This window comes from Phragmites australis, chromosome 21 (genome assembly GCF_958298935.1).
Source record: "Phragmites australis chromosome 21, lpPhrAust1.1, whole genome shotgun sequence".
Taxonomy (NCBI): Eukaryota; Viridiplantae; Streptophyta; class Magnoliopsida; order Poales; family Poaceae; genus Phragmites; species Phragmites australis.
Window position 1 is genome coordinate 2,076,312 of NC_084941.1, and position 13,392 is coordinate 2,089,703.

Here is a 13,392-nt window from a genome sequence, read left to right on the forward strand (position 1 = left end):
TAGAAGAAAGACCTCGAGGTTATAATTGTTGTATTGGACCATTTTGCCTTCGATCAACCCCTGATCAAGTGAACCATTTTGCCTTCTCGTGAGAACAACACATTCTCTCATAATACAAAGACTCCTTCACAAGGGCAACAGCAATGCAGAATGGCAGTACGAGACAACCAGATCTCTCAAGAAATACAAGAGAAAATAGCTGAAAATTTCTAACCATTCCAATAGTGTGCCAAAGAGAAGAGACCAGAATTTAACATGATTATTACTTTCGCAACGGTGCCTCTACTGGGAATTTACATATACAACGGTGGTCAGCTAGTATCCTACCAAAATTCTGCTCCCCATCCAGCTGCCCCTTTCATGGCAGGAGGGGAAGATAAATAAAGAATAAGAGTCAGTGGAACTATATGGCACGATTTATAACCTGTCTATAGGAACAGAAAAAAAAAATCGGCGATTCCCCATCCTGCCAATATCCTCCAGCTTCACCAAGCTCCTTTGGAGAGGGAGATCAAGGAGGCGTAAAAAGAATGGCTATTCACAACAATGATGCCTTTGTGCTTTACCTCCTCTGCCGTGTGATCATGTTCAATTGCCGTATCAAAGAACATGAAGTGAGGGCACTGATGGATTGAAGCTGCAGCCAATGTGGTTCGAAAACATTCAGATCGTTAGCTCTTAACTTTTATCACGGTCATTGTCCCAGGGGCTTCTGCTTGTAACCTGACTTCTGCCTTTCAAGCAATTTCACCTTATTCTTGAGCTTTTTGTCCAGTTTTCTTATATATTTCTCCTCCCTTTCCCGGTCAGCGATACCAGGCCAGAACACTTGACCAGTTAATGGCCACAGCCATTGATCATTTCCAGGATGCATGCCATCATCCGCTTCTTCTGCTAGATCCTCATCCATGCTCTTCAGAAGGGTGAAGTTGAAGAATTTTACCCACATCTCATTTCTTTCATCGAGTGGATGCTGCTCTCTGACATCTCCAGTGACAGGGTTAAGGTATACCATCTTCTGTCCACTGTGATAAGCCCAGACATTTACAAGGACTTCCAGGACTCGACAATAGCAGTGCCTTTTCTGAGGTAAACGAGGAGGATTGAGTTGAGATATATCCACATCAGAGTATTACTATGGTTGCAAAAGAAAAGAAAAAAGATATGGTCACCTCAGGCTGTGATGCTCCAAGTAAGCATGAAGCTGGCTCAGTACTGTTCTCATTCAAGTTATGAAGTGAATCGACAAACATCCTGCAAGATGTAGCCCAAATCAGAGTAATGGTTAATGAACGCACAATGGAACCGCCTCCTAAAAACAATAAGTGTGAGAACCGAGAAGTTACCTTGAGAACATGATGAATTTCAAAAATGATGGGGTGGGCATCACCCAGCTGTGAAGAGTAGACCAATAATCGCCATCATTGGGCATGGGTGGAAGGGCTGCGACACCCTGTGGCAGCCCATACATAGTCCTAAATGCATCTTCAAAAAGATTTCTGAGAAAAAAAAAATAATGTTGAAGATGAAGCTCCAAGCAATCAAGATGGAATAGGGTACAATAGAAATTTGTGGCCTAGTACAACCATACAAGATGCATATAGTACAACAAACAGCGATTGATAAAGTCGGGAGCTAACAATATAACTCCTTTCAAACCATTTTGTAGCAATGTAAAAGTAATATCACATCAAGAAGTACAGCATGCGTTTGACAGTGGTTGACTTGTTCTTAACCCTATTCCCCAAACTCAACGAACTTAACGATGATAACAAAATAACCAACTAAAAAGGGACATGACAAGGCATTAAAAAGCACCTGCAATGGCCAGCATTTAGGCAATCACACATCGACCAAAAGTCGGAACTTTGGTCCATATCCATTGGCGCCCAGTAGTATATAGCATCCTCGCTATTTTCTCCGGTCATAGTTTCCTCCAAGGTGTCTTCTGCACTTCCAGACAAGGATACCTGATAAGAGGATAAGATTAAAAAGGCACACATCCAAATCTTTTTCAGCAAAAAAACGCCCTCACTATTTACGCAAGGATCCAAAAGCATAAACATGTTTCTAACATCTTAAGCAACAAGAGTATCATACATTCAGGAAATGCACCATTTAATTTCTCATATGGGGCGTCACAGGTTTCATGACTAGAGGATAAGTGGTACTAGCAAATAAAGCTCATTTTGTATGCTCATTGTTGTATCATTTACTAGCAAGTAGACTGAGTTAATATCCTCTAATAAATGGTTGAGGGACCAACTTATTTATGGATGTACAAATCAATATGTACAATTTACTAGCTAAATAGAGGTAACATGAAATATGAGTTATTGAAATTTGAACTGTTCAGTTCAGAGTGTAGAAAATAGTTCTAGCATAAAATGAATTAGTTTTGGCCATTATTATTGTCAAACACATATCCAGCAAACTACAAGAGTGGAAGAATAAGATGGCATCTAAACCATCTACTTTTTTCGTTGGAAAAGTGCATATCACCCATCAAATCTCTTCAACTAATTTCAAACCTAATCTTCCAAACAGTCTGACTTTAGGCACTGACCTTTAGGAACTGAGCCTAGCTCAGATGGTGGGGGGCGTAGGTGTACATCCCCACCACCCAGGTTTGAGTACTCTTCGACTCGAATTTGGATACCTATTTTTTCTTAATGCGATGCCACCTAGTTTCTCCTAGGTTGGTCGAGTTTTTTTTAACAGTCTGACTTTATGGCCTTGATTATTAAAATGGTGTAAATAACATTGTGACATGGTTTTGAGGGTGGTTTTGCCATGTGGCCTGGTTTGGTGTTGATGTGGCCAGATTTTAGCTGGCATACTAGCTAATCATGCAAGCTTTCTGCTACCTTAATTGCAGGATGAATAGTTGATTCTGACCAGCCCAACCCTGGGACTCAGAGATAGATTGTTCAATCCAACCTGGAGACAGATCTAGGAACTACCAAGGACGAACATGGCAAGGTAACCGATGTCCAAACTTCAAAGTGTCACATGAGATGGACATTATCAGATTGGTCTCAACAGCACCAAGCACGATTAGGTTCAGGATGTCAAGAGTTGTTGCATGTGCAGCACAATGAACCTCAGTTACGCATCAGTATGGAAAACTGTTGAGGGCACTTTCTAAGTCGTTCATCAATGAATCGCTGGTTTAACCGGCATTGGGAGCAGCGAGCATCATTGTCTGAGTTATGCATGAGCTTACCAAGGTAGCACCAGGGCACAAGCGTGGTAGAGGGCAACGAGGAGAGTAAGAGGGAGGTGGTGAAGTCACCGACAGTGAGCTTGGCAGTTGGAGGCCATTGTTGGAACATCGCTGGCAGTGTGAGTAGAGGGACAGACAGCATAGCAAGGGAAGCAAAAGACGGGAGCTGACACAGGGTGCTGACTTGCATGTTATCACTACAAGTTGTCCACATTATCACAATAGAGATGGCTGGGAAGGTGACTCAGTGCTTGTGGTCAAAACCATTTCCACACCGAACTGAAACTGTGGGCTCAGCCTTAGGGGTTGCATGCTCTGGTTTTGACTATTTAGGGTTGTAAGATAGACGGTTTGGTTGTTCAGGGTGAAATTAGACGACTTGAAGAGTTCAAGGCTGTAATACGTATTTTTTCCTTTTTTTCGAAAGAGTAAAGTTTCTCAATAGTCGCATAACCAATATGACCAAAACTGGCATCAGAAGTTAAGAGAAATCCGTACCTTTCTTCCAGCAGCTCGCCATGACTGGAAACCTATCCATGGTAACTTATGTACACTATCAATTCTGTTCGAAATGGCAAACATAGCACCAAATTCACAAAGAAGATCACGATAGTATGGGTTGTCCAGAACTGAAAGCCTGGTAACAGCATCAACATCATCTGATCTTGGTCTCCTGCCTCCTTTTGACTTGACACAAAATGCAAAGTTAGGCATAAGCGGTGACTGAAACTTTTATTGGCAGGATCAAAGGGTAGGAACAATGCAGTAAAGTACAGTTTCAGTGAATGAACATGTGCGCTAACACACACAAATGCAGAGAATTTAATTCCTGTAGAGGCTAACAATTGCAATGAACTCCAGAAAACAGATTCTATCTATGTACTAAGAAAAGGCAAAACACTTCAAACTACTGATTATCAACAATTCAGAATATCAAGTTCACAGAAAGTTCATGCTGGATCAGGATGGTGGCAATTAGCCTGAAATATTTATAAGCAGAGTAAACCAGCATATGTTTAACAACACAGACAAACTGAATTTGATGGGATTGTGATACATCGTGTAAAAAGGGCACATGAACCAGGGTAGTACTTTGATGCTTCCCCAGTACAAAGTACAAATATGTCAAACTTTATATGTCCTGTGACTCACCATGTAGTGGCAGGATGACGAAAAATAAGTGAAGATGTATAATATAACTGAGCACCAAACTTAAAGTGGAAGATGAATATGCACTTTCAAATTGAAAGTAGAAGTTGAACACACAAGAACCGTATACCAAGACTTACAAGTGTAATGCCACGATATAAAGATCCATGATGTAAAAACGGCCATGCTCCCTCTCCGCTATAAATCTCATATACACACAGAGGTTGTCCAGTCCTTTCCAGTTCACCTTCGTCACGCCCATTTCCTTGTGGCTTTAGCCTTTCTGATTTACGAGCGTTTCTGTACACCTCATCCCATGATAACAAAGGTCTTTCCACCCTTTCATCAATCTACATCGCAAAAAAAAAGCATATTTAAAACCTATTGCAGAATTAAAATTTAGTCTCGTTGAAAAAGACTATAGAGGTCGTCCCAAAACAAGGAAAAAAGACTTGCCTCCTCCATTTCTCTCCTCTCTATATCTTCAAAGATTTCGACCTCACTCAAATCATTCCAGTCGGATAAGCTAGGGTAATCATATGAAGAAGTATCGTTGCTATTATCAGGATAAGTTGTTTGATTACTTTGACGGAATTCTCCCATAAGGATATCAGCGATCCTTGTGCTGCTATGGCTTTCATCTTCCAAAGAACCATTTTCTAGTGCAGCCTTCATCTCGAAAGCATCCCATAACCATGTTATGTCTTGAATTTTAGAAGCAGAAGACGGTAATTTTGCATCTGAAGGATAATGCATCACACATTCAAGAAGCTTAACATGAGCAGTAATGCAATCATATGCTAACATGTTCTTGGAAAGTAGCTTCCCCTCCAAAGCAACAGAATAGGCAGTATCCAAAAGCTTTTTTTCTCCTAAAATTCGTGTGAAAGCTGAAGCCACTGTGCTTGGGTCATCGGGATTGAAAAGGAAGCCATGGATGCCATCAGTGACCTGAAACAAATAGTACATTGTTAAAAGAATCTTTCAAGACTTACAAAGTGAAAAACATACTATGGACCGGATGAAGTGGCATACATATTTTGTTATAAAAGTCAGATTTGGCGCAATTATTGGAATTTCAGAGGACATGGACCGCAATAACAAAGGAGGAAAACCAGGTTCTTGTCTTAAAGATCCGTAGAGAACAACATCCACAAATATTAACAGGTTCCTAATATCATGAGTCATGGAAAAATGCTTTACGGAACCATCAGGAAATCCCATGTGTGAGGCAAGTTCCTGTAGAACAGGAAATTAGGATGGTATTAGCACGTGATTTTGTAGACATGAGAATAAAAATGAGTTCCTAAAAGGATACAACAGCTTCCATGCCAACATGTATTAAAAAAAAGCAAAATAACAGTATCAATGTGGAATGTATCAGATTGACAAGGTAAAGAACCTAACATTTCAAAAAAGAGAAACAAAAGGTAGCAATACATAGTTAAAGAAAAGCAGATCCAGTGAAATGTACAGGCTTGAAGGCTGAGAACTGTAGAAGCTCTTGTATTAATGAAGTTCAAAAATGCAATGTATAATCTCTCTAAATGCCAAACAAATGTGAAGGGAAAAAGGGGAAAATAAGAAACGTTAAGTGTCTTCAGACTTAAAAAGATTGTTGCCATGGCCACAATATGGTACAGAAATTGTCAGGAGAAACCAGCCAAGGGCAGATGAGATGAAGGAAAACAGAAATGTCATCATTGGGATCCAGATGGTATTTCTAGCAATGTTTTAATAACATTTCTCCCAAAGGTCATGATAAAACTTGCAAAATAATCATTACCTGGAAAGCGGAGTTGTAGGCATCAGTGTCGTTTCCACAGAAAAAAATAAACTGCACTCTCAATTTCTTAGTTTTTGCTATATCCAAAATGTGTGGAGCTAATGCACGCATGACTGTTGCATAATCCCATGGCAATTCATCAAAGAACAAGTAGCTTCCGACAACCAAAACAACGACATCATCTTCTTCAATCCCATGCTGCTTTCTCATAGTTTCTTGAGAATGTGATAAGCCATATCTTTTAGCTGCCCAGATATCAACCGGAGAACCAGGAATCACCAAAAAGTTCCCAGAATCAAGAGGGGAGTATAACAACTGGAATAAGATAGATGAAAAGGTCAGACCAAAACTCTGTTTCATTTGATTTAATTATTCCAAAGTTTATGCCTTTATGGTTGAGGATGGTACATACAGGAAGGTAGCTATCGGGAAACACAACATAAGCGCATGCACTAAAATGGCCCCTCCAATCTTCAATGACATTGGGAATGGACTCATGTAACTCTGTGTAACTTCTAACATGCTGTCCAAGAGTATCTTCATGTATAAGCCAAACCACTGGTAGAAATCGAAAAGGTTCCTGCATAAGACTGAACACAATATGAACATGTTGAGTTGCCGAACAAAGAAATGCTATGACAAAGGGGAAGAAATAAACCCAACAATGGAATATTATGGGAACAAATGACAGACTCATTTAATGGAATAAATAGTTTTACCAAACAACAGAACCACGACAGCTGTTCTTTTTGGTCCAATTGGAATGCTTATAGCATAACTATTTTTTATTAGAAAATTGGGTTTCTATCACATGTTAACCCAGGAGCACTGATACACGTAGCAGCAGAGCACTCACATAGAAAGAACTCTTTTCCCCTCAAGAGAGCTTAAGAGCACACCATTGTACCTACAAAATCAGGAACAGAGAATATGTTAAGAGATTAATAAGGCACGACGTAAGAGTAAAAGCGGAAGTACCCCACCCTAAGTATTTAGCAGACTCACTTTGACCAGTCGACAAACTTCAAACTCGCATAATTCACAACATGTATGTGGCAAATATTTTCCCAAATACCTCGAGCTTTCCCATCCGCAAATGCTAAAACCTAATCCATGTGAAACAGTGAATGGTATGGAGTATGAAGTATTCTTAACATAGAAGAATGACCACCAAACAGTTACATGATACAACCATTTTTTACAAACTCCAGTACACAACCCAATGGCATCTTCACCATGCTAGCAATATGTGTAGAATGGTGTTGCAAGGAAACTCACCTCGATCTCATAACCCAGACCCGTAAGACTTTTTGCCAAAGTTGCAAGCATCAGAGATCGTGCGTCTATGTTCATGCTTCCCACAACCTGAAACAACGTGGAGCCAAAGTCAACTTCCATGGCATGCCGTTCCAGCATTAAAAAATCATGTGCTCGAGCCTGACTAATAAAGAAACAGAAAAACAAGCAAACATTAGGTGCATTTATCTAGGTAAGCATGTCTGCTCCTCCGTCTAATACTAAACTCTGAACAGTACACCCACATTTCATATGATAATCCAAAGAGAGCTCTAACTGAACATAAAAACTAGGCATTTCTGTCTGGAATCGATTTTCACGAACTACCGCAGTGAAATGCTAGGTAGACAGAGATTTATCAGGGTCTGGGAAATTAGCAGGCAATCAACGGAGCACTCACGAGGGCCAGCCTGACGGGCGCGAGCCCGGGACACCACCGCCGCTCGGATCTCGCGGCCTCGAGCCGGCTCTCGCCGTCGAACGCGCGCAGCGCCACGCGCGAGGCCGAGAACCGTATCACACCGCCGCCGTCAGTCCGGGGCGGCACCTCCCTCTCCCCCTCTGCCGCGTCGCCGTCGCCGATGGAGAGCAGCTGCCAGACCACGAGCAGGGAGGCCGTGAAGAGCGCGACGAGGAGCGCGAAGAAGAGGTGGCTCGGCCGGCACGACAGCCCCGAGCGCCGCCGCCTCCGCGCCGCGCCGGCACCCGCGGTGGGGAGGTGGTGCGCGACGTCGCCGTGCGCCCCGCGCCGCCATATTGGGACACCCGCAGCTGCGGCGGCGATCGGGGAAGCGGCCGAGTGGTCAGGCTGGGTCAGTGGGGTGGGAAGCTGCGCGTTCCTGCCTAACATGGGGCGCGTTCCGATGCGAGCCGCGAGCGCGACACGATCGAGTCCAGCCGGGTCCGGCGCGGGCTCGGAAGTGGCGAGGTGGCTGAGGAGGGGAGGAACGGGCGAGGAGGCGGCCGGCGGGTTGGGATCAAACCAAGCAACCGCCGCGGCGCGGCGCGGCGCGGGGAGGATGGCTGAATCTGTGGACGGCGTGGCGAGAGCCCGAGCTAGAATAGCGGAGCTCAAGCGTGAGGCGTATATTTATACGGTGCGCAGGGCCTGTATACGTACGGCGTATCTGTATTCGTAGCCGTATCTTAGTACTGGAAATGCCCAGATGCCAAACTTGCCTACGCAGCAAAGCGAAGGCCCTGTTTGGATATAGTATTTTTACAGTTTTAAATGAAAATTATGGTTTTACAAAATACCTACTATTAGAAAGAAAGAAGTTGTTTGGATGTAACAAACTTAGAGTTTTGAAAACTACAGTATTAATAAAACTACAGTCTTTTTAGAGTTTTGGAAACTCCACCGAAACCTTTTTTCTAGACAGAGCTCGCGCGTGCTCATTTTCATTCCACACGCTTTTTTTTTCCTCGACGCACACTCCTTTTCTTCCCATCTCCTGAGCCCTCTCACTCCGAGAACCAAAAATTCCCCGTCCGTGTTGCCATCTTCTCTCGTTCTACTGTGCGTCCATGGCAAGCAGAGATGCAAAGGATACGAGAAAAGGGCAAGGTATGTTTGCCCTGATCTTTTTTTATTGCTTCCCTGGTTTTGGTTTCCTTGTAAGTACTGTGGCCGGAGTCGGCATAGTCGGTCACCGCTATCCTTGTGGACCTTGGCTCCCATGGAGCTCCGTCGCGCAGGACACCGCGCCGCCGCGCCAGCTCACCTGGCTCCTCCTCCCGTGCCCAGACGCTTCCTCCATCTTCAGCCTCCAATCCTGCGGCACCCGCCGCTTCTACGGCTCCCACGGCGGTGGCTGGGCTCCCATGCGCCGCTGTCCCCGAAGTTCACGGGTGCCGAACTGTGACAATCGGCATCTGCAAATACAGCTTCATCAGTCTTAGAGTCCCCAAAGTTCACGGCTTCCATGCTTTTCTGATTTGTCTTCCCTCTTTTGAATCAATTTAATTTGCCTAATTTGGTTCCAATCAATGCTTTGGATCTCGATACAAGCACACATGAGTCCAGGTCTATAGATCTATTATGAGCAATCGTACTGACTACTATGTGATGATAAAATCAGAGACATGTAGGGCCAAAATGGATCTTCCCTAATTCTAGTGTAGATGAAGACCCTAATTCTAGTGTAGATGAAGAATGGTCATTTGTAATGTTAAGAAAGCAATTATTTTTGGAAGCCATTGTGATATAGATTATATAAACTTACATACAGATTTTTTTATTCTTGGACGCTTTTATAAGCCTCTGAAGCTGGTGGTCAGTTAGTGTCGTGTATTTCTGTAGGTTATATCTACAGAGGCACATATGGTTTTAGCTGTTCTTGGTTTTATGAAGTGTTCATTTATAACTGACATATGACTGCAGGAGAAAAAGGAAAGCCAAGAGCATATTGGAGTGATGCACAAACCAAATTTCCTGTTTCCATTATGAAGGAGTATCATCTCTCAGCAACAACACCCACCATGTGTACGCGCATCCACACAGCCAGCCAGTTTTTAGAAGCGACGTATTGCCATCAAAAACTACAAGTAGCCAAACACGTCATGGTTTTCATAAAACAGAGAAAAACTCTACTTTGTAAATACTATGATATTACATGGCTCTGTTTTTTAAAACTATGGTTTCTCAATTCTACAGTTTTAGAAAACTGCAACATCCAAACAAGATCGAAGTTGTATGGCTCGTCATCATGTATATACTTAGTTTCAAGCGTTTGATCTTAGTAGCATATTGCATGTGTATTTTTAAACCAACCGGTAGGAGATATGCCTATTACATTAATAAGAAAAAAACATAAGTATATTTTTTTAAACCGAACTGGTATGAGAACTACCTGTTGTATTAAAAAGAAGAAAATCAGATGAATTGAGTTGCCCAGTTAATTAAAACAAAACCGAGCTTAAACCACACTACAACACGGAAGCTGTATGGCTCGTCATCATGGATATCGTTAGCTTCAACACCTAAAAAATATACAGAGACAATTTGCACATTCCATTCCATTACTTTCATGCAAATTTTTTGGATTTGTGTGCCGCCGCGTTTGCATTCGCACTGTAAATTCACAAGAAATCATGTTTCAAAAGGCAGAGACTGAATTCACGAAGCTTAGCATATGACGCATTCAGGTCAAAAAATATCAACCAGTCTGGCAGTAGTAGTAGATAACAAAGCAAGTTCAAGGAATCCATCCACCTTTCCAAAAAGAAACGAAATGAGAAGAAAAAGGTCATGAAACGCAAAACACCTCGTATAAATCACCGCGAATCCGGCCAGAAACCGACCGGGCCGGCGGTGGCAGTTCATATCATCAGTAGGAGCAGGCGTCGTTGTCCTTGGCGGCGTCGCACTGCGGCAGGGTGGAGTAGTACGGCCCGACGGCGTAGGTGACCCTGCCGGGGTAGAGCTGCACGGGGCGGGACGGCTTCTCGCCGGTCCGGCCGCCGTTGAAGTCGGTGAGCGCGGCGCATCCCTTGTCCCCCGACGGCGCGAGGCGGACGAGGCAGTCGGCCGGGCTGAGGTTGCCGCCGTTCACGGCGTAGGGCACCTCTATGCTGAACACGCCCTTGCCGTCCGTCGTGCCCACGCCGTGGTGCACCGTCCGCCCGGTCTTCTTGTCCAGGCACGTGATGCCCACCGCGCTTCCTGCACGGAGCACACGGGCATCGGTTAGCCGATCGTGTCGACGGTGCATGCATGCACCGCTACGCAGCTAGCTAGGAAGCAGGAGGGCGCGAACCGGGGATAGGCTTGGCGCTGTAGGCGTAGGCGTCCCAGTTCTTGGTGCAGTCCTGGCACAGCACGGTGCCTGTCACCGTGAATTTCTTCTCGTCGTAGTGCGTCCACGCGCCGGCGCGCGTCCCCGCCGCCGCGACGACCACGGCGGCCACCAGCGCGAGCACGCGCGTGCTTCCCAGCGCCATTCCTGCACGCGTGGCCACTCCGAAAAACCAGACTGGTATTTGGTCCTGGAGCTCGAGAGGGTGGCCTAGTTGAGACAGGCAGGCAGATGGGAGGGAGCGATGGCTTTATCGGGGAGGAGGTTGCACGACGTGAGCCCGACTCGTTGGTCGTCGCGCCCGTGACGATGGCTTGCGCCGACGACGTGCGCGCCATATTTCAGTTGACCCGAGGGTGGTCGTCATTTCAGACTAGGACCAACCGGAGGGAGGTCGTCATTTCAGACTCCGACCACCCCGGCGACCAAGATTCCACAAGGATAGCTCAGTGCTCAGAGGTGGGTTGTGAGCTGAGCGGCCTGGGAGGTCCGTACCTGTGACGACGGCGACCAGGCCGCGGCCGTCGACGCCGGCGGTGACCTCCTCGGCCGTGGAGGAGCCGGAGAAGCCCGATAGCCCTCTGCGGTAGAACCACCACATCAGGCAGCAGGTTCGGACGGCACTATGGCGTGTTGGATGGGATTGGATGGGTGTTATTGTGCGACCAGTGGCTACTAATGATTTGATTCCGATATTAGCGCACATCACTTAACGCACTCATCTCAAAAATTAATCCAAGAATATGTAAACACTCGTGTCAATACCTGGATTGATCGCTGAACGCACCCATCTTGAAATTTAATAAAAAAAATGCAAACGCTCGTGTCAAATCTAGATCTCGAACCTGCATAGATACAAGGTTTGAGTGGACAGATTCTACAGAGAGCATAGCGTGCAATTATTATTATTTTAGAGCATCGTGAGCTAAAGCTTCGTGATCTAAGAATATTTAGAATTTAGATGGAAGTTTTGAATTCCAATCCGCGTCGAAACATGGTCTTAATTGTTCACGCTTACTATATTTCAGCCACCTAAAATCGCCGATAAACTTTAGACGTCCGTGTGAACACATCCTCGTCGGATTAGGGAATGGGGGTTTGGATGCCGCCAGATTGGATGCCAAATTTAGAGAGAGGTTGGGGGCCACGACACGACGGCAGTGTCGTAGATGGCAGGCACGATTGGCGGCTAGGGAGTGCGAAAAAGAGAGATTAGTAAGGGAGGGGCGACAGCCGTGGATCCGACGACGGTGTCACTGTCGGAGATGACCAGAGGAGGGCAGAAGGCGGGGGAGCGTGTCACAGCATCGTGAAAAAGGAAGAAGTCACTAAACCTCGTTAGGAGAAATCACCACAGCGCTGAAAATTGTTGACAGAAGCAACCGCTAAATTGAGGCACCTAAAGAATAGCATCAACCTTAATTGTTAGATCATGTCATGTGATTGGTAAAAAAACACTAGATAGATATTTCCTCTGGTTTTAAATATTTAACATTTTAATTAAGATCTAGTTAATTTTTTTAAAAAATTACCATCAATAACTTTCAAAATATTTAATTTGAAATTATAAAAATCATATATATAGATTTATTTTAAAAATACTTTCATAATATTATATTTTTATTAAATATTATAACTATATCTTGGAGACTACTAACTATCAAAAAATTTAAAATTTGTACAAATCCTAATCAAAGTGTCGAATATTTAAAACCAGAGTAAGTAATACAGCACGAACACCGAAATTACGAAAACATAACAAAGACACAAACATCTCCAGCTACTCCTGGTCTAGGAATCCTTCTTCCCTTCACGCTGTTGTTGCTGCCCCTTTGTGTGTGAGTGGTCATCACCATCGTCCTTATGGTATGTCGGACTCCTTCTTCGGGTTACCTTGTGCAATTCATATCAGTCCTTGGATCAGTAGTTGATACGTACATATTTTCAACAAAAATAGACATCACAGGTATACAACGATTAAATACGATATTAGGGGATAACACATAGTTCATTACAATAAAAACTCATAGGTATAATTAAATAAAGACTCACAGCACAACAGAAATAACGCAAAAGCGACCCATACCTTCTTGGCAACTTGAGTGCATACGAAACTAACTTTTCTATTCTTCATCTTC

General features: G+C 44.1%; 2 protein-coding genes and 1 long non-coding RNA gene across 3 annotated transcripts; 1 reads left to right on the forward strand and 2 right to left on the reverse strand.

Moving 5' to 3' along the window:
- Window positions 1-196: 196 nt before the first annotated feature.
- Window positions 197-8,541, reverse strand: LOC133903454 (uncharacterized). Its single transcript, XM_062344839.1, has 14 exons — window positions 7,858-8,541; window positions 7,440-7,526; window positions 7,167-7,267; window positions 7,018-7,068; window positions 6,574-6,751; window positions 6,162-6,476; window positions 5,411-5,614; window positions 4,832-5,326; window positions 4,516-4,725; window positions 3,725-3,913; window positions 1,819-1,970; window positions 1,347-1,499; window positions 1,173-1,254; window positions 197-1,084 (listed from the first exon to the last, which is right to left on the reverse strand). The coding sequence occupies exons 1-14, from the start codon at window positions 8,305-8,307 to the stop codon at window positions 695-697; spliced, it is 3,057 nt and encodes a 1,018-aa protein (XP_062200823.1). The 5' UTR covers window positions 8,308-8,541; the 3' UTR covers window positions 197-694.
- A 311-nt stretch (window positions 8,542-8,852) lies between these two features.
- LOC133903002 (uncharacterized) lies at window positions 8,853-10,191 on the forward strand. The gene is made up of 2 exons (XR_009907183.1): window positions 8,853-9,024; window positions 9,841-10,191. It is a non-coding gene; the product is annotated as an uncharacterized LOC133903002 (long non-coding RNA).
- A 168-nt stretch (window positions 10,192-10,359) lies between these two features.
- On the reverse strand, window positions 10,360-11,984 carry LOC133903001 (uncharacterized). The gene is made up of 2 exons (XM_062344333.1): window positions 11,216-11,984; window positions 10,360-11,121 (listed from the first exon to the last, which is right to left on the reverse strand). The coding sequence occupies exons 1-2, from the start codon at window positions 11,397-11,399 to the stop codon at window positions 10,787-10,789; spliced, it is 519 nt and encodes a 172-aa protein (XP_062200317.1). The 5' UTR covers window positions 11,400-11,984; the 3' UTR covers window positions 10,360-10,786.
- Between the last annotated feature and the right edge of the window lie 1,408 nt (window positions 11,985-13,392).

Bases quoted from the DNA above. Each gene is read 5' to 3' on its own strand.
- LOC133903001 (XM_062344333.1), bottom strand. From the start codon at position 11,399: ATGGCGCTGGGAAGCACGCGCGTGCTCGCGCTGGTGGCCGCCGTGGTC. The intron at 11,122-11,215 runs GTTCGCGCCCTC...TGCTCCGTGCAG, and splicing joins CAGCGCCAAGCCTATCCCCG to GAAGCGCGGTGGGCATCACG.
- LOC133903454 (XM_062344839.1), bottom strand. From the start codon at position 8,307: ATGTTAGGCAGGAACGCGCAGCTTCCCACCCCACTGACCCAGCCTGAC. The intron at 7,268-7,439 runs GTGAGTTTCCTT...CACATGGATTAG, and splicing joins GTCTGGGTTATGAGATCGAG to GTTTTAGCATTTGCGGATGG. The intron at 1,500-1,818 runs GTGCTTTTTAAT...TTTTTTTCTCAG, and splicing joins CTAAATGCTGGCCATTGCAG to AAATCTTTTTGAAGATGCAT.